This window comes from Ixodes scapularis, unplaced genomic scaffold, assembly GCF_016920785.2.
Source record: "Ixodes scapularis isolate PalLabHiFi unplaced genomic scaffold, ASM1692078v2 PGA_scaffold3__209_contigs__length_174095766, whole genome shotgun sequence".
NCBI lineage: Eukaryota > Metazoa > Arthropoda > Arachnida > Ixodida > Ixodidae > Ixodes > Ixodes scapularis.
This window is the reverse complement of record NW_024609868.1, coordinates 80102855-80129147: the sequence shown is the minus strand read 5'-3', so window position 1 is coordinate 80129147 and position 26293 is coordinate 80102855. Positions and strand designations below refer to the sequence as shown.

The window sequence follows — 26293 nt, the reverse complement described above, 5'->3', positions numbered from 1 at the left end:
CCCGTTCTCGTGGTCGCGGAGGGTGTTGCAACGAGCCACGCGAGAGCGGAGGGGGGGGGGGGGGGGGGGGGGGGGGGGGGGGAGGGAGGGAGTGTCGCAGCGGGCTACCGCGCCCGGGTGCCGATGACCCTCGTGACGCCACTAAACTGAGTGCTAGATTTACAACTTGAACTACAGGCATAAATCAAGGCTACTGACATGCGGGCATCATCCTAGCCCCAGAGGAAATGTGGAGGATTAACTGTGATTATACTAATGGTTACTGGTTATCCTAAATAATGAAATTGGTGATGTGTAATGGCATGTGATCGCCTGAGCTAAATAAAAAAAAAAGCAATAATTGAAAAAAAAAATTTTTTTTTCGCAGAAAATTTATTTTTTGACACCCCTGTTGCAATTAAATTGTTAAAAAAAATTTTTTTCTGCTTTTCAGTGGTCCGGTACGTCTAACCTTTCCCGCCCAAATAACCTCGAAAATATATTTTGTTTTTGCTCTTTGTCTATAATTTAATATATTACTTATTAGATCAGGCTGAAAACGAGCAAAATAATATAAGGTACAGCTGTCCTAAGCATATCAGAGTGTTGACCTTTTCTTTCTCTCTCTCTCTTCCACCTTGTTTGTCAGCCAAAGAATGTGAAGGGACAACAAGAAAAGTGTCGTGTGCGTGCACACAGACACGCGCAAGCGGTCAGAAGACTGCCCGAATGCTGGTTTGGAACTCCGAAAGCGGCTTTAGGGGTATGGTTGTACCACCAATATAGGATCCTACCATCAGCTCAAAGCAATTATTACGCCAGAGCAGAAGGTTTGCAACAGAGACACCTAGGACCCATAATCCGCAAATTAATAAAGCTAACGAAAATACTGTAAAACCCTTTATTTTCGCGGCCCCTATTTTTCGCGAATTTGGCAGCGCGTTCAGGTTCGCAACTATTAAATTTCGTGAATTTGAAGTCTGGAATTTGCCTCTGCGATGGAAATATTCGCGCCCACTAAAGTTTGCGAATTTTACAAGTCACGAAATTCACGGAAATTAGGTGCTCGCTAACATTAAGGCTTTTACCGTATTTCATTTGTTGCAAAAAAAAACTCATCAGACTTTGCGCAAGAAAACCGTATCTGAGATATCACGCGGGCTTTGTTCCCGACAGTGCAAAATCAATCGTCTTAGCTCTGAAATATCTCAAACCTGGCCGCGACTTGCACCCGTCTTTCTCGTGACCACCGTGCTCGTGACTCATATCGCCCGAGCTAGAGGCTGCATGATTCACACGTTTCACTTTTCTCAGGATAACACGTTTGATTTCAGCAATGCTGCGCGGACGCAAACGTAATGGTTATTCGAAAACGAAACCAAGAAATAATGTATATTGGCGGGAAACAAAAATAAGTTAGGAGACGCTTTTCTTTATGAAGTTTCAGTGCAATCAAAGTTTTGAAGGCATTATGACACGTCGTGGGGCTGCCAACTTTACAAACCACGAAACATAAAACAAGAACAAGAACGCAGTGAAACACTTCAACTTCAGGAGAAAGCCCCCTTGCATTCTTTTGCCGTGCAGCGATGCACCATGGGAGGCTCCGTACGTGACGTCATCATTTTCGGCTATTAAACGCTGCATCGCCCCTGTTCGCCATTTTGGATTGGAGTTGGGGGAGTCGACCTTTGCACTAATTGTCAGAAATCTGCCTCCATCCGTCCCAGCAAAATTCACAAGAACAAACCCATCTTACTAAAATACAGAACCCATAAGGACGGGCCGAGGTATGTGAATATTTTTGTCTCTCGCGCCTCCTTAACCGACAAGGGGTAAAATAGAGCTGTGGCTTTTGTATGGGCTAAGAAGCGCCGAATAACATCGCGTTTTGAACGTTTCCCGGATATTTATGTCAACCGGAGTATATCATATCATCGAGCATCTATATCGCCAGGTATACGCGGGGATTATTCGTCTCGGAACAGATTATTTGTTGCGTTTAAAGCGAGGCAACCGCTAGGCCTACTCTTACCCGGCCCCTGATTCATTGTAAAGAGCGCAACGGTCTTCATTTGCGCAAGTTGAGCCTTTGTGGGTCTTTAAACGTTCTCAATCCGACTGGCGCGCGTAAATAAATCAAGGGCTCTTCCGCCTAGCTATGCAGCCTCGTCGCTTTTGTAGCTTTATTCGAATTGGAACTAGACGTTGAACTCGGTAACGCGTAGATCGCTCTTTTGTCATTTTTGCCCTCTGCACTCGCAATTCCTGCAATTTTGCTGGCGCATAAAGTACTCAGTCCTGGAGGGCTATCTCCTATCGTTTAATATCGGCGCACAATAGCGTTGTTTAGCACAGATTTGCACAAAACGGGTAACGGGGAAATGCTTATGCGCATTAGCTCCCCCTCAAGCAAAGGCGATCGACTTCATGTTGGGTCTGTTGCTGGGTGCATTGACTCTGGAGAAGAGCTCTTGCTGACTTCCCCTTTTGGCTGTTTGGCGTTCACACCTTGTAAAGTTACGTGATCCCGAGATTGTGATTGGGATTCGTCTGTGGGCGCGAGTAGTGTGGGTATCCCTGGGGCACTCGGGGGGGATCTCGAGTTTAGGGCTGTCGTCATTGTGTTCCTTACTGCGTTTCCATCGTTTCCGTTCGGACGAAGCTTTGTCGCGCATCACTCGGTGTTGACGTTTGGAAGTGCGACGCGTTTCATTTGCCGACGATCCTGACTTGCACGATATAAGTTCGTTGAACTTGATCGCTTTTTTCTTTTCTTGAACAAGATAGAAACAAGAAGTTCGCCGTTCCACTGCAATTAATTTATGAGGCTTTATTTTAAGTGTCGCGGCAGGATTGTGTTCATTCTGGTTTCCCAGGTACATTTGAGGGAACAAATACCTGGGCAACCTCGCAGCAGGAAATTGCTATTAAGTATGCATTTGTTTTTGTTCAAGTTCGGCATATTTTTTGAGTGTAAAATTGTGTGCATCTTTCATTAGGTTAGTGCATGGGAAATTGTATGTAGTTCTGCCAGTACCCTTGGAGGTTTTCTTGAGCTAAAGATCTCTCCAGTTTTACAGTTATGGAAGTTGCAGCTTCAAAAGGCGCTCAGCGATTACTCAACATCACATGTGTAACCGTTTGATGCAGGCAATCCACCATTTTTAGAATTCATAGTTCAAGAGCTTTCAGTTTAAAAGTGTGTTCACATTATACAAACTTGCATGCGATTATGACACTTTCAAGTGACATTCTTACCAACATTTGTGGTATGCATGCCTATTCACCTTTAATATCTTCAGAGTCCACATTTCTGAAAAAAGTGGATTGGTGTTGCTACATATTTCATGTGCCACATTTGCCTATCTGCCTATCTTCATGTGTAGCACTCTAGTTGTGAACAAAGATGCCCACGACTTAGAGAACTTCTCAGAGGCCAAGCTATTTAATAACAGCTAATCTGTTAGTGATTTTACTCAACCACACCCATTGGGGCAGCACATATAACCGGATATCATTTGTTGTGCTTTCTTATATGTAACCAGAGATTGCTTTTTGTAGCTTGAACATTTATACCAATCATATATGTGCCAATTTTCCCACAGCTAACTGCACCCAAATTGGTTGACGAGTCTTTTGCTATTATTGTTCCGGGCCTTGCCAAATCATGTCCAGAAGGTGCTCAGTTGTGTGATCACAACCGGGGCATTCGTGTACCTTGAGTTGGGCCTACGTGTTTGTAACATTTGGAATGTTGCACATATGAGTAGGTGCATCCAGTGTACCACTTACTTGAGCTTGGTGCCCAATGTTTCCTCTATGCTACAGGGTGCTCTGCAGCTCAGTGTACACAAAACAGTAGGTTTCTTCTGTAAGAATTCACGGTATCAAGGTCCTCTGGGCTACTCTGGAGGTGGCTACAGATAATGTATCAAACATTGCAAACCAAATATTAGCTCAGTCTTTGATGTGGGCCACATGTCCTCTAGGCTAGATGGTGCGGCGTGTCGGTAGCCTTGATTTATGCCTGTAGTTCGTTGTAAATCTAGCACTCGGTTAAGTCTTAAAAGTGCCTGAGTGTAAGATTTGACAAAAGTAAATTATGAATTGCTCATTTCTTTTTTATAGTTTATTTCTTCAAGCTAGTGTTCATTGCAAAGGTTAGTGACGTCTACAGGAAGTCAGTAAAGGTCTCTTTCTATGAGATGGTGTGGTATACCTGTGAGGAAAGAAGTACTGCAGCTCGTTATGCTGTCTAATCTATTGTGGCACCAAATCTTTCTGTGTACAGCCATGCTCTAAAACCCCTCCTAGGTGATTTGCACATGGTGTAGGACACATGCTTCTTGGTTGATAAGGTATGGCAAATCATAAAGGTCTTCTAGACACAGTTTGATTCTGCTTTAAGATGTTTCAAAGCTTTTACAAAAAAAAAAAAAAAAAAGAAAATACCAATTGCATGCAGCGAGGTTTCTTTACCTGAATGTTTTGTAAATTGCTAACTCGGCATTTAAAGTGACACCTTGGTTTATTGTGCATGTTAATTAAGAACTCGGTTTGTTGAGCATGTAAAGCGAAACCTCGGGTTGGTTGTTGGTTAGTCTCTCGAATGAGATGCATATCCAATTTTCTCTCTTGATAGCTTCCTAGCATGGGGCCATTCAACTTTCGTATCATTAGTGGTAGTCCTTAATTCCTAATGTCTTCCACACCCAATATTGAGGTGTGTGGTGCTCACCACTGCTGGTGCCATCTAACGAATGCCATCCACATTCACCGTGACTGCAATAGCACCACATTTGCAACCGTGGGAGCGTGGTTTGACCCGGAGCGTTTGTGGTTCTGCCTTTACAGGGAGCGGACCGTTCCCTGGGTGCAGTGCAGCAAAGTGCTCAATGACTTCTCCTCGTCAGCATGTCCACGGTTCCGGGGCTACCTTCAAAGGGGGAGAAAGGAAAGCAAAAGTATCTGGCATTGGACATAAATAGTATCTACAAGGGCAAAAGTTTAGAGAACCCCAAAACCTCCGGTGAGTCCCCGTCTTTGTTGCTGCTCAGTTTGGGGGGGGGGGGGGGGGGGGGCTGTGGTGCTGCTGTGCTGCTGTGCTGCTGTGCTGCTTTGGTGCTTCAATTTATATGGCATCTTGGAGCCCCCTATACATTTATTTTAGGGGCAGTTTTTACCAGCTTCCTTTAAAGCATTTTCAGATGGAAGAATAGAAATGTCAGTAATTAACATTTTGTCTTTGCTTGCTTGTGTATGTGTTACTTGGTGTTGTATCTCGCTTTTCTCCCGTAGCCCGATTGTGAGTGGCTGTGTGCACTTTCAGCGGCCCCCAAACATGGCTTGCAGTCATTGGGGAAAGTTGGTGCGGGGAGGCGCATGCCACCTCCTGTCAATCTCCCAAGTCTAAAGAGCGAGAACAGTGGTAACAACCCTAATATCAGCCTAGTGCCCACCGGAGGTCAAGGATGGGGGAGTGCTGGAAAAGAGAAGGGAAAGTCACCCGAAGAAAACAGGCAGGTGTCTCTCTCTTTTGCGGCCTCATGCCTGGCACCGGTCGTCCCGCTGACAGGCCCTTTCGTATGCCGTCTCTCTGCAGCAGTGGCCCACAGCAGCAGTCACAACACTCACAATCACCTACTTCGCACTCACAAGGACCACCGGTGACAAAGGTGAGTTTCGCGTCCTGCCAATAACACACTGTCAAAGCGAGTGTGCCAGGTTCACCCGCTCGGTAACGACTGTGCAAACAGGGAAGGCCAAAATGTGTTGCCCATTTCGGAAAACTGGGCTCACGGTACGAGAGGTCCAGCTCATTGCCACGTCCTTGCTATATTACTTATGTCCGCACATCTGAAGTGGTAGATTTGTGTATTGGTGTAAAGATAATGCATTAGTGAGTTTGACTAATGGCCAATTCATTTGGGTCCGCACCGCACCCGTCCAGTGCAGTAACCTCTTTCCACTGTAGTACACGAAGGACTGGCGGGGAGAGAAGGAAGCTCCCCTCTCCCCTCTAGCCTTCCGTGTACCACGAACCGCACTGCACTGGTGCGATGCAGGCCCAGACGAATTGGCCATAAGATGTTTAGTGCACCTTAAGCCTTGCTTCTAGCCCTTCAAGTGCTGTCAAAAGCTTTTTTTTTTTTTTTTTTGTATGTAGTATGAGCATGTAGCTTGTGAGGATTCCGGTTTTGTAAAATACCGGTGGAGTACCCACCCTACTTACACTGAAAACTATTAATCTGGACATGGGCACTTTTCGGTCAAATCGGGTGCTTAACATGCAATTCTCAGAATTCCCAAGTTTGGAACACGTTAATAGTAGGTGCTTCTGCAGTATTTTATGGTACCGTGATGTCTGGTTAATATGGACACCTCCATTCCCCTAAAACATCGTCCATAATGTGAGTTGTCCATAATAACGAAACAAAAGTGCATGTATTCTCTAAGTTTGTCCCCTAAAATGGTGTCCATATAGCGGGGTATCCATATTAATGGGGTCCATGTTAGCGAGACGTGACTGTATATGTGTGCTTGTACAACTGTGAGCCTCTTCGAGACCTGTCAATTTGTACATGCTGGTTGAAAGCCTAAGCTGGGAATGCGTTTCTTCTGAATTTCTGTGGCCATTATGTGTTAAGATTTACTCACTTCGGTGTTTGTGTAGTTGTGTTGGAAGTTAGCTGCACCAGTCTCGAAGTGTCTCATCCTAATCTTAAGTTTATTTTCTCAGTTATATTGCGGACGAACCAGAAGGTAGTACCGCAAAATGCCGAGCAAGCGCCGACTCAAAATGTGGAGATAATCTCGGAAATTGGGGAATGGGGGCTTGTTAGGTAATCAATTCTACCTATATACTTTAAACGACCTAAACTATAGTCGGCGACAGGTCAAGAACGAAGTGGAAGCTCCTCCTACCCCTTTCCACTTCAGCGGAGCAAACAGTGGAGAGGAGGTCACCTCCTCTCCATCCTTCGCTCCGCTAAAATGGAAAGAGGTAAGAGGAGCTTCCACTTCGTTCTTGACCTGTCACCGACTATAGGTGCTCGTGATATTCGCGAGTGCCCAATTTTTGTGAATTTTGCGAGTATCTAATTTTCGCGAAATTCGTGAATCGCCTACAATTCACAAAAAATAGGTCCTGCAAACAGTTCCGGTAAAATGTAAACAGATCTGAATCTATATTGAGATCCTACTGCGTCGCTAAAATTAGAACCCGCGAATTATTCCAGAACTTAAAACTTCCGCTTTGACCTAAATCGCAAAATATTGAGCCCGCGAAAAATAAGTTCTTTTACAGTATTACTGCGCATATTTCTCAGATTTTGCAAAATTTGGGGACGGGCGCAGTATGGAATGGGCGGATGCTCGGTATTTTATGGTAGGGATTTTTAGAGTCGGAAACAGTTGAAGGGAGAAGCAACCTCTTGAGCATCTTGAGACGCGCATGCGTTGGTATTTGTACTGAAAAGGGCAGATTTGTTGTAGCTACTTTGTACTAAGCACCTAGAAAATGGGAGTGATACTTCTTTTAGTCTATGCCGCGTGACTACTGCTTGCTGTAAGCATAAAAAATACCAAAGCTTTTTAAAATCCCAGATATTGCAAACTTGTTTCCAGTGGACTTTGTTGTTTCCGGTATCGATTGCAGCTAAACAGACAGGTGGGATAAGCCCGCCATGTTTGACGTGCACTCGAGGGTTCAGTGCACCGGAGCATTAGGCCCAGTTCAGGGCCGTAGGGTCGTTGGGTTATCCGGGGAGCTCACTGCTGCCCCGACTGCGTGCAGCAGCCGCCACCACAGCAACAGCAGCAGCAGCAGCTGCCGCAGCAACAGCAGCCACAGCAGCCACAAGCACAGCAGCAGCAGCAACAGCCAAGCGGTGGAGCAGGGGCAGGGCCAGGTGGCGGTGTGGGCGGCGGCGTTGGCGTCAAGACGTGGAGCAGCGTGACATCCAGCCAAGAGGATGGTGGTCCCGAACGCAACTTCTTGGGCCATCAGTCGCCATTTTTTCCTCAGGAATTCCCCAAGCTAGCTGGTGGCGATGTGCCCACCGACGGGACTCCGAGGCCGGCCACAGACGCGCAGTACGGGCCCGGCCCCAGCCTCAGGCCGCAGAGTGAGTGTACCTCCACCTACCTTGCCCTCCTACCAGTCTCAATATGCAGTTTGGCAAGGTCTATCGGGTGGGCATGTCAAAACCCGCTTTTATGTGGGGTCTTTTTGGAGCGACTACATAGATGCAGACCAAGGTACAGCCTTGTAGTTGGCTGGATTATTGTGGTAAAGCGTAAACCGCATGTAAGCAATTTGGCGAGCGACAATACAAGCGACGGCGACGAGGACCCGCTGTCGCTCAGTCGGTCGCGTGACTATGCAAACCGCATGATAGTGATGGGAGCAAGCAACCAAGGCGATGAGCAATGTTTTTTTTTAGAAATCCATAACCGAGCGATTCGACGAGCAACAGAAATCTCAGTCACTGACTTGTCCCTTGATGCCGTTGCTCGTCTTGTTGCTCGCTAAATCGCTTTTGCGGTTCAGCCTTAGCAGTCGACAAGGTTCGGGACAGTGCTCGATGCGGACAGTCAATAGCAAGCATGGTATCGATTGGACCTAGGCTTAGGGTGTGGTTTGGGACCGTACAACCGTCGGATCTCGGCCGACTAGACTCTAATGAAGAGCCTCGTGTGACCCCTGGTGTTTCAGTGGAGGGGAACTGGAGCAGAGGGACCTTGCAACAGCAGCAGCAACAGGCTGGCCAGGGGCAGATGCAGGGGGGGATGGGTCCCCAGGGGTGCGGCCCTCCCGGCGGCCTGCCTCCGAGCAGTGGCAGTGGCGTGAACGGACAGGCTTCCTTTGTGGGGCCCCAGAGGGGGGGACCCTCCCAGGGGGCTCCCTCCTCTGGGGGCCCTGCCTCACAAGCACAGCCCCCGTATAGCAGGATGGGGCCACCCTTTGTACAGGTGAGACGACCGACCCATCCTCTCTGGGCTTGTCACTCAGGCACATTTCTCTCCGAAACGGGAACAGCGCGAAAATAAGGGACGAGTAGTAGGGGTAACGACAGACACGGCGCTGACTAGCAAGTCGAAGGACTGCTCGTCCCTCGTTTATTTTTGCACTGTTCCCATTTCATAATGCCAAACCAACTCGCCCAACTTTATACGTTGTTACATTTCTCTCTCCAGGCTTATGGACGTGGATTTCCTGGAAACTACCCAGCAAATATTTCGGGCATGCCCTCGGGAGCTCGCCCGCCCTACTCCTACTCGGACGGCAGGTGAGGCATCCGCCGCAGTCTTTTGTGGACTTGTTGGGGGCAGTGTTCGCAGTGGGGAGGCTAACTCGGGGTGGGAAGCGAAGCGACGTAGACTGAAGGGGAGGGGAAACCCGATGCCTTTTCGTCTGCGGGGAATCTGAGCTGCAGCGCTCTGTGTGGGCCCGGCTTGATACGCAGGGTGCGAACCATGAGGAACCAGCCCGAGGACGACGCCTACCAGAGGCCCGCCATCATCAGCGAGAAGGACCTCGAGGGATTTGATGAGATACTCCAGAACGACTCTCAGGATGGCTGGGCTGTCGCCAAGGGAGAGATTGACTACAAGTAGGTTCTTAGTAGACACCAGTTTACATTCTGTTCGGGCTTAGTGAAGGAGCAGGTTTGGCAGGAATGAGCGCAGAATCGGCAGTTTTTACCGTCACCATGTCACAATTACCGTCTTCCTTAAGTATGACAATGTATAAGATGTTTATTAGTGGTGTTGGTATTCTTGGGCCCATTGAGCTCTGTCATTTGGGTGGTTGGGATTGCAGGTTGCAGATTGGTGAATCGTTGACACAAGGATATAATCTGTCCGTGCTTGGCTAGCTCAGTGTGTGAGCCTATCTGTCAACTTCAAATCTGTGTCCTCGTGTAGGGTGAAAACTTGAGCAAAAATTAGTGGCTAAAATTTGCCAGTCACAAACTGATTTCTCAAACCGAGTTCCTGAAGTTTCTTTCACCATATGTGTGAGTGAAGCAGAAGCTAGTCTAGAGGAGGCCATGTTTCAAACGTGCATTTCATGTATGCATGTTTGGCATTAAAACTGCCGTGTAAGACAACATCTTGGTGCTTGTAGCTTTGAGTTTGCCTGCACCGAGTAAACCTGGAGCTTTTCCGTAAAGCTAGAAGGCGTCCGGTCTCTTTAGGTTGTCCCTATCTTCAAGAAAAGCGCTTTCCCAGTTTAGGTATAGCGTAGCTGGCATCCATTGTTGCATGGCTGTTGACACTTCCCCCCGGCTTCCTAGGATCTTTAGCAAAGCCTGTAAGCTTGTAACTGCTTAATTGTATGGACGTCAAAAGGAGGTTGTTGCTCTAGTAACCCAGGTTAAATATCAAGAAGTCTAGAGACCTGTCGATACATGGCTTGCAGAGATGTCACATCGCATACTTTTGACCACCATGTAAGAGGAGAAGAGGGAAGCTGCTCTTGTTAGAGTTTTGGGTGATGGGTTACTTTTCTATAATCTGGGAGGAGAATACCGACTCTGTGCAAATCCTGGAGGCAGGAGAGGGGGATCCTGGTAAGAGGGGAGCTCCATCTATCCCCTTTGGTGGTGGTCATCGGAGCGCTCTTCGAATGACTTCACATGCAAGCCATGTATAGAGAGGTCATAATCATGTTTTTGAGTGCCCATGTATGCATGAGGTTGGGATGTTTGTAACAATGCTCTGGGTGCCGTGGATGCAGTGCCAAACTGGTGTTTCGAGACGAGGAGGAGCCTTCGGGGCGTCCGTCCCTGCCGGGACCCCCACAGGGCAAGGCGGAGGAGCGTGGCAGCCCCAAGCTGCCCCCCTCGTCCAAGGGGGATGTTCGGGGCCTTCCCCAGGGGAACAAGGCATCCCAGGCCCTGAGGGGTCGAGAGGCCGCCTGGGACTCTGCACCCACACAGCAGCAGCAGCAGCGCTCCCGTGAACCTCCGCAGTCCTACCTGGACAGGGTGAGCAGCTCTTCGTTCTCGTGCCCAAAGCTTTGGCATGCGCTCAGAGAGACACTAGATTGGTTCCACTCTATTTCTAAAAGACGAGAAAGATGGAAAAGAATGTTTCTTGGATATCTTTGTTTCTGATGCTGGGACATATGCCCGACACAACGGATCAGCAGCTCTGGAAAGATACCATCAGCAAAAATGTATTGTCAAACTCTAAATTAACTTGTTTTAATGGTCCGTTTGCCTGTAACTACAAGTAACATTTACGCTGGTCCTGTTGCAAGGGCCTGCCCATGCAGTGTCTTTCCTCCGGTTCAGAGCCGTATATGGGGAGAGTTTGGTCAGTCTATGATCTCGCCGCCATAACGCTCTCCTCCCAAGTGAGCCAATCAGCACGCGGCGTAGAGCGAGAGGCATGAGGGCATGCGCGTGAACTCCCGGCTGCTCCCAGCTGAGTGGGGAGGGCCGCCATCTTCGATCATTCTCCGGGCGGAATGCGTGGGATCGGCATCTAAATCTTGATTATTGCCTTTTATATTGCTGGGTCTAGCAAGAAAACAACATTCTGTTATTCCTCGGTGGGTTAAGAAGCTAATAAATGAAGATTTTTCGGCGTATGGCCACAAACTTTTATTCAGGCGAAAAAGAAGTCGGCCCGTAGCAGACGACGCGTAGCCTCAGCAGTGCTCGTCTCCGACAGCGTTGCTAAAAATGGCGATCGTATCCTCTCTGCTCCCTTCTTTCTCTCTCGCTCCTTCGGCGCTCTCCTCCCTTTCATTTACTTTTCTCCTCTCCGGCACCTTCGTCGCCACACCCACTGGCCAAACTCTCCCAATATACGGCTCTGCTCCTGTTTATTGCTTGCTCAACGGAGTGGCGGTGAGCAGAGGCGTGGGAGGTAAAATAGATAAATGGGCTAGTTGGTACATTATTAAATGGAAAGCGCCGAATGAACAAGGACATTCGACGCTTTCCATTCAGCGTGGGAGGTTTTCTACTCTGCAGACATTCAGTGACTAATGGTCTTCGGTGGCGTCTCCACATTTGGAGTTGTAAACCGTCACTGAGGTTTCCTTTTTCTATTGTTATTCCCAGTGGGAGCCTGTATCGTATGGATGATTATTTAAAGTCCTGCTCAGAAGACCCTCGCTTAATGGCTGGACTGTGCTTTGTACTCTCGTTAAATGGAGATAAGGATATTGGTTGTTAATGACAACAGGTTGGGGGTGAGTGAGGCCGTGTCTGTGTGTTGCTCAGTCTTCACCTACTGTTCTCTCACCCCCGGTCCAACTCTGTGCAGGAGGAGCGTCGTAAAGGCTGGAGCAACTCTGGTGGCTCTGAGCTGCAGCAGCAACAACATCCACAGCAACAGCAGCATCACCAACAGCAGCAGCAGCAGCAACAACAAGCGCATCAACAGCAGCAGCAACCACATCAACAACAGCAGCATCAGCAGCACCAACAACAGCCGCAGCAGCACCAGCAACCTCAGCAGTCGCAGCAGCACCAACACCAGCCGCAGGCGCAAAGTCAGCCGCAGCAGCAGCCACCCCAGCAGGTTCAGCAGGGAGTGCGCCAGTGGCAGGCTCAGCAGGTGCAGCAGCAGCAGCAGGCTCAGCAGCAGGCTCAGCAGCAGCAGTCCCAGCAGCAGCCTCCCCCTCCCTCTCGGGGGGGCAGTGCGCCCCTGGAGTACCTGAGCCGGGGGGGCCAGCAGGCGGCACCGCCCGCCGCGCCAGCCCTCATGGCGACGGGATTCTCCAGTCATGCTAGGGTGGGTCCCCCGCCACCCATGCAGCAGGTGGGCAGGTCTCCAGGACCCTCCTCATTCGTGAACTTGAGCATCGTGGATGGACGTAGGAATGGAAGCTGAGGAAGCTCTGGCAGGCTGCAATTCTCGTGTGCCCCTAGACTATATTTGCATCAGAACCGAAATAATGATGATGTCCAGCCACGTAAAGTGCCGACAGTGTTGCTGCTTACAGTTCGTTCAGTTCTGTTGATGTGGTCTTGAGACATTATCCAACAATTGAATTAAGTTAGGCCTGCAAAACCTGCACAAAATCGTGCCTTCATTCACTGGAAGTGTGCTGCACTCTTCCTCAGCATTTTGCCTTGTGTACGGACAACCTTGTAGCATAAAAATGGGTGGTGAGAAAGTCTACCCCTTCTTTGGCAGCCCCACCACGGGACGTTTGGGGGCCAGCCCCCTCCGGTGGGGGGGCGAGGGGGAGCGCCCCCGGGGTCTCGTCCCCTGGAGCTGGCTGGGGATGAGGAGGAGCTGTGGCGGCAGCGGCGGCAGCAGCAGAACGATGAGATGGCCGTCACAGTGGAGCGCACCAGGCAGAGGCGCGAGGAGGAGGAGAAGCGCTACGAGCAGATCAAGCAGTCGTCTGGGGCAGCAACCGCCGCCACCACACAGGTAAGCCCCTGCCCTCGTTGTCTAGCACAGGGCTTCTTGGGCTCTTGAGGAACCTTCCTCTCGTTCGAGTGACTGCCGAGCAGGGTAGAGCATTATCGTGATACAAATGTATTGCGATAGTATTTGAGAAATACTTTTAAGTCTTTATATTTTTGTGTCGCGATACAATTTTTCAATCAGTATCTGTATTTCAGTGTCAAAAAGACATTCCGGCGAAATGGGTCGCTAATACAGTGTCAAGATCCTCGTACGGTGCTGGACCAAGCGTACGGTCCAGAGTGAGCTCACTAATACGCCGTAGCAGCTCGACGTTGTAATTGAACAAACCTTCAGGTGAAATTCTACAAAATTAATGGTGAATGCGAACCCCGAAAGCGCGCTTATTGGACAACCCGAAGGAGCGACTCTGGCCAGTGTTGACGCCAACCAGACTCGAGCGCCGAGTATACTGCAGGCTGTGATGTTGAGAGACCGAAATAAGGATGCTCGAGACCACTGCGTGGGATTGTGAGTGATTTTTTTGATGCCCATCAAAAACCATACTTTTTATTGGTGTATGGGCCGCACCTGAAACATTGCCCCCAAAATATTAAAGAGTGCAGCCCATGCATGCGTTTATACGGTATGCAGTATTATGCACCATGAGTAGGTAGCTTAAAATTTAAAAAATCTTCACTGATGCGCAGGAACACTCGAGGGACTGCGGGGAACCCACAAGAGTATGCTGGATAGCCCCTGGTTTTCTAGGAACCCATTAATAACATGTTAGGAAAGGGTGCCTCTACCACTTGCAACAGAGAAAGGGGAAAACTGAAGGCCACATGACCGTTATGCCATATACACCAGAGCCGTATATTGGGAGAGTTTGGCCAGTGGGTGTGGCGAAGGAGGAGCCGGAGAGGAGAAAAGTAAATGATAGGGAGGAGAGCACCGAAGGAGCGAGAGAGAAAGAAGGGAGCAGAGAGGAGACGACCGCCATTTTTGAGCAACGCTGTCGGAGACTGGTCGGAGAAGAGCACTGCTGGGGCTACGCGTCGTCTGCTACGGGCCGACTTCTTTTTCGCCTGAATAAACGTTTGTGGCCATACGCCGAAAAATCTTCATTCATTAGCTTTTTAACCCACCGAGGAATAACAGAATGTCATTTTTTTTTGCCAGAGCCAGCGATATAAAAGGCAATAATCTAGATTTAGGTGCCGATCCCACGCATTACGCCGGGAGAATGATCGAAGATGGCGGCCCTCCCCACTCAGGTGGGAGCAGCCGGGAGTTCACGCGCATGCGCTCATGCCTCTCGCTCTACGCCGCGTGCTGATTGACTCACTCGGGAGGAGAGCGTTACGGCGGCGAGATCATAGACTGACCAAACTCTCCCCATATACGGCTCTGATATACACAAACTCGCGGCGCGGTGGCGGCGTGTAGGGCGCACTTCCGGTCTGGGGTTGTGGGCGGATGTCCCCATTTGAGACGTGTATTCGTGCCTTGTTTTGAAAGGAACCAGACAAAAACCTGCATAAAACCTGCATTTTCATCAAAACGCCACCACTGGGGCTGTACCAAAAATTGCGTTGGCTTAGCTCGGCTATGCCAGGATATACGTAGCGTAAGCTTATGCGCACAAAATGAAAGGCGCTATCAAGCGGCTCCTGTGCAGCGTCGGACTTGGCTACTGCGCAACGGAGGCGCACAGCTGGGCACGCAGCAGCACCAGTGCGTCTGCCGCGGCAATGATGTCACTCCTCTGGAATGCACAGGCCGGCGAGGTGGGCGCGGTGGCTCCGGCGCGCCAGCTGTGCACCGTGTGACGCCACTGCTCCTCGCGCATGCGCAGCATGGAGCATGGCTCATTATGCGAGCCACGCGAAACTGTTCAACCTCGGCCAGTGTAGCTCACACTACAAAAAAGTCGAGAAAGGTTTGAAGGTCAGCTTTCATGTGCTCGGTTCGTGCGAGAATGGGATATGTGCCATGAAAAGGGGAAAACCAGATGCCGTGAGACCACGATTGCTTGGGCGGGAATCACTTCGGGTTGAATTCAGGGATACTTGTGGTCATCAGATTTATTTGTTTTGTTCCAACATGAGCGCCGGAAAACCGTCAAGTTGTACGGACCACCTGCGGACTACGTTTAGCGAGTCTTCAAGTTCGAACGGCTACTTGAACGTTTGAACTGTCGTCTGCTCTTTTAGACGACACCGGCCCGTAGACCAAATGTTGGCCTGGTACTTGCGATAAGGAGTAAGTGCAGGCCTCAAAAGACTTAAGTTTTAAGGTAGGTAAGCAAGCTCGATGTAAACAGTAGGTGCAAGGAGATGTTTATCATTGTTACCAGTGGCCGACTCAACTTGTTATGCCTGATTCACTTGGTCCGTCAGATTCTGCTTGCGGTTTTTAGTATCGACGTCAACCATCTTGGCTGCGGTTCATGTTTTTGCAGCCCGAGCGACGTCGCGACTGAAATTCGCGAGCGAAATCTCATCATGCGAATCAGGCTTTAGCGTACATTCTGTGATGTCCACGCGGAATGGATCGCTGCATGTCACATTATTCACACAAAGTTTAGCGGTGTAACGAGCCTCGGTAAATTAGCTGAGGCTGCTGAAGTAGTCAGACAATGCGAGGAAGACGTAGAATCAACAATTCGAACGCGAAAGCGGGCAGGGGGACTCACACCGACGCCGACAACGTTGCATTTCAATGGTTTGTTTATCGGCGACGGTGGGCTTCTTGCCCACAATCCATCGTACATGCGTGGTGCCGGTGGCGTCCGCTAGGAGCGCTCGGGTTTGTTTGTAAATATTCGTAAACATGAGTTGGTGTATAGAAAGGTGGGCGCAGCCTAGCGAGGGGTGGTCCCCTCTGTGGCGGTGCAAACAAGGCCCTTCCTTCCTTTGCAGCAGCAGCAGCAGCAGGGTGAGAAGGGAGGGGCATCCCCCGTTGCCCCCGTGGCCATGGGCCAGCAGGAGAAGGAGGAGCTGGAGGAGCGCTCCCGGCACAGCAGCGAAAGCCGGGACGAGCCCCCCCGGGGGGGAGCCCCCCTGCCGCCCCTTCCCTCCTCCCGCCTGGATCGCATGGACTTCAGGCAGCCCCAGCAACAGCAGCAGCAACAGGCCCCACCCGCAGGCGGCGGATACCAGGTGGGTGGTAGGCCCCAGGGGCCGGTTCTCGAGACTCGTCGTTTTTCAAATGCACAGCATTTATGGGGCCAGCCCTTTGGGCTTTTGCATCTCCTCTGGAATGTAGCCTCCATGGCATCTGGTCGTACAATATTGTGACGTCGATTATAGGTACTAATAGGTACTCTGTGATGTTGTGCGACACCTGTGGCATCATGTGACACTGACTTTGTGGTGTCGCGTGTCTCGATGTGTTGTTTGGCCTCGGGTTGTGTCATGTAGTTGTGCGACGTGACGCTGTTCCAGCATTTATAGAGGCCGTGCAAACATACGAATGCCTTTAGAAAATGCCAGACGCAGCCATTCTTTTAGTACGAGCCGTTGCCTCGGCTGAATCAATTCTGTCGTGAAGTCTACAAGGTAGACTTCACTGAACTCTACAAGGTAGACTTCACTGAACTCTTGATGGGAGCGCGATGCCTATGTGGCAGAAGTTGCGCGCGGTTCTATACTAATTAAATCACAAATCTATAAAATAAATCTATAAAAAAAAATCACGTATGAACAAAACTATATTACATCAACTGGTTTACAGAAATATGCTTACCCACAGTCATTGTTAAGGTCGTTGTCGCCGTGATCTTCCACTTCCAAGTTCCTTAGTTCGACAGACACGCACAGACACTCGCCCAAGCCGTCCCCTCCCGACACGTGTTTCCCCACTTTCCCCTGTCTCTCCCTTAGCGGGTCCTCTCCGTGCGTGGGAGAAGTGAGTTACAAAGGGGTTGATACAAATGATAATAATGAAACAGGCGCCCATTACGATTTTCAACTTGCCATTGCTCTTGCATGCTATAGTGGCTCAAGCCTCGTAGCCAACGCTAGACGCTGCACCATTGTTCGTACAAACTTTGTGTTTCGCAGCATGGCGCGCATTGTTGGGTGTACGTTGGATCACATATAAGATATCTAACTCGATTGTTTGGACCAAATCGGAGACGTATAGCTGTCCCGACAGGGACGATGTGGGACTCGGGATGCTTTATGAAAAATCAGGACAGTCTCGCAAGATTCAGGATGTTTGGTAACCCTACTCCTGGGTCTGTCGCCCCTTTCCACCGAGTTGTTCCCCGTGAGCTCTTTTCCTGTCAACAAGGTTGCACAAGGCAGTTAGTTTTTGTCTTTAACTCTAGAGATGAACAGTGCGGAGGTGTCGTAATTAGTTTTTCATACTTTGACATTGAATTAGAGGTTTAAACTTTGCAGGCACATAGTTTGGGATGTATTCAACCCAGGTATGAATACTTGAAAGGATGAAACATCGAGGACGAAAACGGGACCAATTTCAACTTTTATGAAAGAAGTCCTTTTTGCATCCCATCTTGATGTTTTATCCTTTCAAGTTTTCGTATTCATTCACCAACACGCTCCTTTTCAATTGTTACTTTCAACCCATATATGTGGTTTTGAACTGTTTGCTGACCTCGCCCGTAGGCTATCGATTACCGGTAATCAATGGTTTCCAAGCGCCGTCAAGAAATTAAATTTCGTAGTGCAGAGAATTATATTCCACAATCTTGTGGATAGCTAAAGAATGCTAGTTTTGGTTTCAAGGTAGGTTTAAGCTTTATCGCGAGGTGGTGGGCTGTCAAAAATAGTGCTGGGAAAGGCGGTTGCACACGTCTGCACAGCCAACTGCTTGCATCAGTGTTCGTAACAAAGATGGCATTATTTACATAATTCAACTGTATTGTGGCATATTTTTTAGACCTCAAGAGCTCTGGCGTCAATTTGCATTATGTTATAGATGTCTCTTGACAGATGTTTGTCGGTAAGCTTCACTATAATTTCCAAGGCTGTCTTGAGCTGGTGTGCACATTTATGTTTCCAACGAAGTGCACAAAATTTCTAAATATGCGAGAACTACAGTCAAGGCTATGACAAAACCAAGGTAGAACACAAAGAAAGCATTCTGCTCGGTATGTGAGGTGTACTATCTTGGGTTCACCAATATAAGCATTTTTTCATTGAAAAGCACACGTTACGGAGTCTAACTCTGCTCAACCAAAAATATACGTTAGAGTACTCTTTCAAAAGTAATAGCTGCGGGTGTGGACAGCATTTTCTATATTCGGAATGTTTATTTGTCGTTTAATTTGACATAGCTGTACAAGTTTCGGCGTTCATACACCTCCCGCACATACATTGCATTTTCACGAAATAAAATTTAAAAAATATTTTTTTACATTATATTAATTTTTGTTTCTTTTAAAAGAACAACTCATTGGTCAAATTTGGATGTGCCATTTCGCTCCCTTCGCAAGTTAGTAGAAAATGAAAGTGTTTGCGCAGATTTTTTGAAAATGGCTACTTTCGTTGTGGTCAGGAAAAAGTTAAAATAACGAAAATATTGCGATTTCTGTGTATTTCAAAACCGTGTCTCCCCTTAAAAAAAAAAAAAAAAAAAAAAAAAAAAAAAAAATTGACCTCTTCTTTACGTGGGGAATGATGTTGATTAGGCCAAAGCTCTGGTGGTGCTTGTCTGCGTAGACGCTGAGCCGCAGCGTGCCGAGCCTCTCGTTCGTTTTCATCCATTTCAAAGAGAATGTGTGGTATGGAACGTGGTTATATACGCATTTGAGCTTTTGACCGCAGCGCCCTCTCGTCTATAAACGTTGAGCCAATGCATGCAAAGTTTAACGTAATTATATACGCATTTAACCGCAGCGCCCTTTCCTGTATAGACGTTGAGTGGCTACATGAAACGTTTCATCCACGACGTCCCCAGCTCTTGAGTTACTACCACATCTCAGAGCCCCCTACTCGTCCCGCAGTCGTGGCCGAGTGGTTAAGGCGATGGACTAGAAATCCATTGGGGTCTCCCCGCACAGGTTTAAATCCTGTCGACTGCGCAAACATTTTTTTTCCACAATTTTTAAATTTTTTTTTATTTTTTACCCTACACGAGCACGTGAGCTCACGAGCACCAGCAAGATCGATGTGAGCACGGACGCCGGACGGACAAGGCTAGACCCTAAGGAGCTTCGCCCCTAAAAAAAGAAAGAAGCAATTTCAGCCTAAAGCATTGGAATGGAAAGGGAGTTGTGTCATTGGCACCTGTTCCCAGGTGGTCACCCTCCCATGTAATGAATCCTAATACTGCTTAGCTAGAGAACGTAAACAAAGGTTGTACTAGATTTCGTTTCCTCCATGAGCAGGTACTGCAACATTCCTGAGTGCATTTTTTCGTGTTGGAACTTGACATTCACGCGTGACGTTCCCCCCCTGCAGCCCAACTACCAGCGCCCGTTTCACAAGAACGTGCCCCCGCGCTTCCTCAAGAAGGCGGAGATGCAGCGGCAGCAGCAGATCCAGCAGCAGCAGCTGCGCCAACAGCAGCAGGGCGGGGCCGGGGCCCAGGCCCCGTCGAGCCTCCCTCCCGGCGGGGGCGGCATGGTGGGGGTGAACTTCGACCCCCGTTGGGCGGCCATGGGGGGCCCTGCGGCCTACCTGAGCCAGCTGGGTATGGGCCCCCAGCTGAAGGGGGCCGCCGTTGCCGAGGTGGCCCCTTACCCCCCGGAGGCCGGGGAGCGCCCTTATGAGGCGAGGGGGGAGGGTGCCCCACGGCCCCCCTCCATGGAGTGCTGGGCGTCGTCGAGACCCCTCGGGGACCGGCCCCCTCCTCCTCCGCAGGCGGCGCCCCTCGCTCCGCCCCACGTGCCCCCCGGTGAGCAGGCGTGCGCTTGAATCTAGGAATCTGCTCGTAAATTCGGCTCTCTAAGGGTTGAAGATGATGCGGGTTATCCTTATTGAGAATTTATTTGGTTTAGAATCTCGAGTGCTGTACACGTTCCTTTGTTTTTCTTTACTTTCTCTGCATACATTTCGGGATGACTTGCTTTCTCGAATTAAGTGGGGAGTCTCATACTAGAGCACGGTAGGCAAGTATACAAAGGCAGTGTTCCAATTCTTTGTCTGGTAGATCCAGTATGCAATTTGACTAAGGCTTATTGCGGAGAAACAATATCGGTTGCGCGTCGGCAACCCAAATTAATCTTCGGTCCTGTGTGGGGGGTGCATTCCAGATGCCCTTCGTCGGTTAGGCACACAAAACCCCCCAAATTCGACTTAACCAAGTGGGTCAGAATTCTTTCCGCTGGCGACGCCCTGCGATAACGCAGGCAATGTGACGTTGGATGCGAGTAGGTTTTGGAATGCCAAGGTACAAAAACCTTTACTCCGGAGTGACAAGTTTTGGAACGTGGCTGAAATGCACCTCATGAGCTCAAATTTGTCCAGTCTCCTGACAGTGCTTTGGCTACGCTGGTTTAGAGCACTCGAAGTAGAAATTTTACAATCGCAAGTTGTTCTTTAGAGTTGTTGTAGCTTGCAACTAGTACGCCCATGCTGTTGCAAATGATAAAGGCACAAAGGTTGCTATATGACTATGTGATTTGATGCCATAGTTTGACCGTTTCTCGTTCCCGTCCGACAGGAGGACCGTACGACACATGGCGGCCTTCAGTACCCCCCGTGTACTACGAGCAAGTGCCAGAGTTCGGTAGAGGCTCCGGCGGTTACGACCAGCGGCTGGACTTTGCTGCGAAAAGACCCGAGAAGGAGGAGATCCCTTTTGACAATCGTTCCCGCGGGGATTCCTTTAGGAAGTGAGTGTAGCTGTTTGTTCGGTGTTGGGAATTACTAGCTGCTCTTGGCTAGACTTGGTCCTTTGAATTTTCTTTCGGCACTCGAGGTACACAGTGCGACGCCGTTATTGTGAACGTCAACAGGCTCCCGATTTGTACTTGTAAAGCTACCCAACGGCGCTAGTGGCCAAACTTGCTTACGAGCGTGAAAGGGTTTGAGATTACGCGATCCACTCCAAAAGAAAACAGACTGATGCATTGCAGAAGCCTTCACATGCTTCTTACTTCGTAGTGTTTGTGAACAAGTTGGAAAGCGAGCGAGAAAAAGTTGGCCATCTGCTAGTGTCTCGTCCACTGTGGTGCTGTCTCGTTTGCTTTAAAATTCTCTCTATGGATGCCACACACATTTCTTATTCCAGATGTAAAATATTTCCAGATTTTTATTAATTTGGAAAGGCTTCCTGGAGGACATGAGTGTGTTCTTTTTTTGCTTAGGGAGAGAGAATTTGAAGAGAAGCAGCAGCGCGACAAGCGCGAGAGCAGGGATGTCATGGGTGCCTGGACTAACAGCAGAGACTACGACCAGCGGGTCGGGAGGGTAAGTGTGCCCATGCTTTTCCCATATATATTTTTTTGTGCGTGACTTGAACAGAAAGTTTGCCGGAGTTACGTAGAAGTCGGAGGCCAGATTCACAATGAACTTCTTAGAGTCTGACAACTGGGCTGGGGAGTTTGTAGGAGTTTGTAAGTTACGCACATGGTATGTGGTAGAGAAATCGGTATTCACGAACGCTTTCTAAAATGAGAGGGATAGAGGAAAGCCTTGTTCTTCTACGGGAAAACAAGAAGTCCCGAAAGTCCTAGTCATAATCTATGCAAAACTTAAAACAGTTTTGCTTTGTGGATACAAATTTTTTCTTGGGTTTTGTCGTGCGCACCTTTTTCTCACAAGATAGTTTCATGCAACTGGCGTCAGACTTTTGACTTTCTGCAGAACATCTCGAGTGGTCCAAGGAATATTTTTCCTTTTAGGAAGGGATTGTGTCAGTTCACCTGATGTTTGTATCTCTTTGCAGGACAAGTGGGAACGGGAGAGTCGGCCTTCTAGGCCCGATAGCAGGGATAGCCGCACCAGCAGAGACTCCCTCAGGGACGAGAGGGCCATGTATGTTTATTCGCTCGTGTTTTGGGGGATAGCGCATTGCTAGTACTTGACGAGACGAGTCCCAATGTACTCTAGATGCTGCGGTACCAAGTAGATTGCTCAAGATTTTGTCGCCCCAAAGAAAGTTAAGCGCTTTATTATAATGGCTGGAGCTTGTTAATCCCCGCGTCTCGAGCCGTTTGGACATATGCCGATTGAGCACTGGAGAGTCCAGCCGGGCGGGCTTGTTGGGGCGATGGACCACTACACGGAAGCAATTATTTCCCCCACAGGCCTCCCACGGAGCAGCAGCGGCCAGAGGCCCCTCCTGCCGGTCCCCCCCCGGAGCCCCACCGGAACGTGGGCGGGGAGCGCCCCAAGGAGAAGCCCCAGGTGCCGGACTGGTCGGAGTCACCTTACCCCGCAGCAGAGACCGGCAAGCGGCGGGACTGGCACACGCACCACCCGCCCCCCGTGACGCAGCAGCAGCTGGATAGTGCGGGGCCTGGCAAGAAGAACTTTGTGCCCCTGCGCCGGGGGGCTCCCAAAGAGGGTCCCCGGGGAGAGGAGGGCCCCAAGGAGGAGGGGAAGGGTACCGAGGGGGCCAAGGCGGTGGGGGAGGACCACCAGAGACCCGAGGAAAGCAAAGAGGCAGCCAAGAAGGAGGAGAGCGACAAAAGGGGAGGAACTTCACGCTCTCGTGGGAGCAGGTTCGAGTCCGGCCGGGGCAGAGGTGGCCAGCGGGGAGGCGGCGGAGCCTACGGGGGAGGGAACGGCAGCGGAGGGAGTGTGGGCTACCGGGGCCGCAGCCGCGAATACCGACGCAGCCGCACGGAGCGGGGGCCCCGCTTTGACCGCAAGAAGGAGGACGGCAGTGAGGAGAGCTCGGAGGAGGAGAAGCCGCCCCGGCCCAAGGAGGACGAAGGCTCGGATGAGGTAGGCCCGGACGTGGGGCCAGACGCTGCCAGGAAGCCCGGCGGACCCCGAGGGGGCCCGGCCAAGGAGACCCGTGGCCGGGAGCCCTCCCGCAGGGATGAGGCGAAGAAGGAGGAGAAGAGTGCCTTCTCCCCCCGCGGGGAGCCCTCTCGCAGGGGCCGAGGGGGAATGTCCTTTGGCCGCAGCTCCAGGGGGCGCTACCCTGTGGGAGGGGGCTACGGACCCCCCACCATGAAGGCCCCCTTCGGCAAGCCGGAGGAGGACGGCAAGGAAGAAGAAAGCCCCAAGGACGGTCCGAGCGGGTGCAAGCCGCGCTCGACGAGCCGCCCCGTGGTGCGGCGTCCCAATCGCATGGAGCCCCTCCCGCCCCGCTTCCAGAAGCACCAGGCCCCGCGCAGGCAGGAGGGGGCCAAGGGAGGCGGCAGGGGTGCCAAGGAGGCCCTCTCGGACGTGGGCAATGAGGACTGGGAGACTGCCTCGGAGAGCAGCGATGTGGCCGACCGCAGGGGCCCCAACGAGGAGGGCACCCGCCCCCCCAAGAAGTCTGGGGGCGCTCAGCCGCCCGCCCCGAGCAAGCCCCCGGGGACGGGACAGGAGAGGCCAGCCAGGAGGCCCGGCGGGGAGCCCCGGAGAGGCGGAGGAGGTGGAGGGGAGCGCAACGGCCGGGCCCCCCCTGTCCAGCGTAGAGAGCCTGGCTTGCACCAGCAGCCGCGCCTCGGAGGGGGTGGTGGGGGCAGGGGACGTCAGGCCGGGGGAGGGGGTGGCCGGGCCAGGCAGCAGCCGCCCCGGTCGGGGGACGCCGGGGGATCCAGCCCCCGGGGGGACCCTGCTACCCTGGTCTATCGTGTGGACGAGGTGAAGCTGCAGGATCCTGGCAACGTGCAGGCAGCCCTCAGCGACCTCGGCTCCCGGTGAGTCTACAGGCCTGCGTGGCCTACTCAAAACGTCTGCATTTGCATTGAAACACTCGGATCTGCTGTCTGCCCTTACCTTGCGAGGGTGTGGAAGAGAGCAGTGCGACAAAAATGTTGCACTGTTAGTTTGTGGCACAAGCTGGTTGAAAGGAAATTGATTGGGTTGTTGCTAGACTCCGAATCTAGTTTTTCAGGTGCTTGGCATAACATAATGCGAAACTTCGTGGAAAGGTCACTTCTGTGAGCATGAACCTTTGGTTGGGAAAATGTACTGTTCAGGGGTACAAAGTGTTTAAATCTTTATAATGTGCCTGATATTTTTTTTTTTACAATTTTTTGGGGAGTATTAGCTGCAGTCCTGTTCCGTTATGAAGTAAAGAAAAAGGCTTCAACCTTCATAGAGAAGCCTTTGCCTTTTTCTGCAATTTGCAGACTAATTCTACTGTCTTTTTATGCCATTTCTGATAGCTATTTGCCAAGGGCTAACGTGTAGTCATGTGGTCTTTGCGAGCTCGATTTATCGTGAAATATTTTCACAACTTGCTTCGAAAGTCTGGTCTGCCTCTTCAGCAAGTGTAGCGGTTGCGTAAGGTATAAATTGAAAGTGACGTGCTCCTTCCTTCAACTCCGTTTTGCTCATGTTCCCCTCTATACTTTGACTTGTGGAAGGGAACTATGGTTGGATGCCGAAGTCCTCGGTGCCTAAGGGGCTCCTCTCTTTTTGCCTGTGCCTCAGCAAGCACCTGAAGAAGACCGATCCCCTCCAGCAGAATGGCAGACTAGAGAAAGAGAAGCCCAACGCCCTGGAAGGCATTGACCTGAGCAACTACGCCGGGGTGGTGGTCATCGACGACAACCCGGCCGTGACCGACCACTCGTTTGGAGATGGCGACGACGGCGACTTCCAGGAGGTTACCTCCAAAAAGCGCCACCGCCTCCTCGCAGACGGGGACACCAAGAAATTGAGGAAGGAGGTGGGTGGGCATGTCGTTGCTCCTTGGGAGCTGGGTCCATCTGTGCATGGCTGAGAATCATTGCTCCCATCTCCTACATGGCTGAAGCTGCGGAAGCAGGCCCGACAGGTGCCCTGTTTGCACTGACTTGCAAGTGTTGTCGAATTGACCTTTGTTCCACTCTTGCTAGATGACAGTGCTGTGAAAGCTGCGTGTTGGTTAGGACGTTCCGACTCTGCCTTGTGGCATATGATTAGGTCGCCTGTGCATTCAAAAAGAGGGCAGTGCAAGTTTGACTGCTCCAAGTGATGTGCAGCTTCCACTCCACTACCATCTGGGGGGAGGGCAATGGAAGTTTACCTAAGAATGAAGGAAAGAGTTAGCGTGGACCAATTGTTGATTGCAGTCTTTTCTGTGAGCCATAACAGCATGCTGACAATGGTTATACACCTGCATTACGAGCATTGTGGGGCCAGTAGGCATAATTTGAACATCCATCGCCTGTTTTGACTCTTCAAGCTGTTTTTTGTTAATGGTCATGCAAGTCAGTAATATGTATTGTCTAAACCCTTGCAGTGAGTGTGCCATACACGAGCAGATGTTGGTGCAACGGGACACCTGTTGGTCACCCTTGAGGTTGCCTATGCAGTAGGAGAGTGGGGCTGTGGACGTACTTCAGCAACAGAGAGTTTGTGGAAGCTCCCAGCTTTCTGCCAGTGGGACCCAGTTGTGTCTTTGTCAACGTGATGAAGTTCAAGTATATCTGTCAATCCAATGACCACCATGATTTCACGCTTGTACTGAAGGCTGTTGTTGCTTCCTCCTCCAATGTAAACTGTAGTTCGGTTCTCCAAAGAGGGGCACAATTCTGTTTGCTGCGCAGACCGCACGCAACAAGACAGTGGTGCACGGCCGGCAGAACAAGCTCCCGCCGCGCCTAATCAAGAAGCGAGAGTCTGATCGGCTCTTTTCGACCAAGGCGGATGTCCCGCCCCAGAAGGTGGATGGCGGAGCGGTGCTCGGGTCCGACGCTTCGGTAGAGGTGGCCAATGGTCCCAAGAGCCAGACTCATCCTGCTTTCACTGTCAAAGGTACAACACTGGAGAGGTGACTTTGTTGCACTCCATCTTGCAAGTGGCGTGCAACGTGTCGAAGGCGCAGGCATGTAAAGTTAACTCTGCCCATGTACTTGTGCAAA

At 50.4% G+C, this 26293-nt stretch overlaps 1 protein-coding gene across 5 annotated transcripts in view; it reads left to right on the top strand.

Annotated features, from left to right (window-relative positions):
• Window positions 1-1613: 1613 nt before the first annotated feature.
• The window catches only part of LOC8051686 (protein PRRC2A), a 58658-nt gene continuing 33978 nt past the window's right edge, over window positions 1614-26293 (top strand). For 4 of the 5 annotated variants that reach the window (XM_040498668.2, XM_040498667.2, XM_040498665.2 and 1 more), the window contains exons 1-19: window positions 1614-1769; window positions 4837-5011; window positions 5312-5501; window positions 5585-5657; window positions 7778-8108; window positions 8699-8955; window positions 9181-9272; window positions 9450-9596; window positions 10724-10973; window positions 12265-12762; window positions 13141-13383; window positions 16284-16523; window positions 19794-20229; window positions 20998-21169; window positions 21644-21746; window positions 22225-22313; window positions 22586-24139; window positions 24879-25116; window positions 25979-26186. In XM_040498668.2, the coding sequence (XP_040354602.1) occupies window positions 4897-5011; window positions 5312-5501; window positions 5585-5657; window positions 7778-8108; window positions 8699-8955; window positions 9181-9272; window positions 9450-9596; window positions 10724-10973; window positions 12265-12762; window positions 13141-13383; window positions 16284-16523; window positions 19794-20229; window positions 20998-21169; window positions 21644-21746; window positions 22225-22313; window positions 22586-24139; window positions 24879-25116; window positions 25979-26186 (5236 nt within the window). In that variant the 5' untranslated portion in view covers window positions 1614-1769; window positions 4837-4896. The remainder of the gene's footprint in view (window positions 1770-4836; window positions 5012-5311; window positions 5502-5584; window positions 5658-7777; window positions 8109-8698; window positions 8956-9180; window positions 9273-9449; window positions 9597-10723; window positions 10974-12264; window positions 12763-13140; window positions 13384-16283; window positions 16524-19793; window positions 20230-20997; window positions 21170-21643; window positions 21747-22224; window positions 22314-22585; window positions 24140-24878; window positions 25117-25978; window positions 26187-26293) is intronic. The other variant, XM_040498666.2, reaches the window with a different exon arrangement.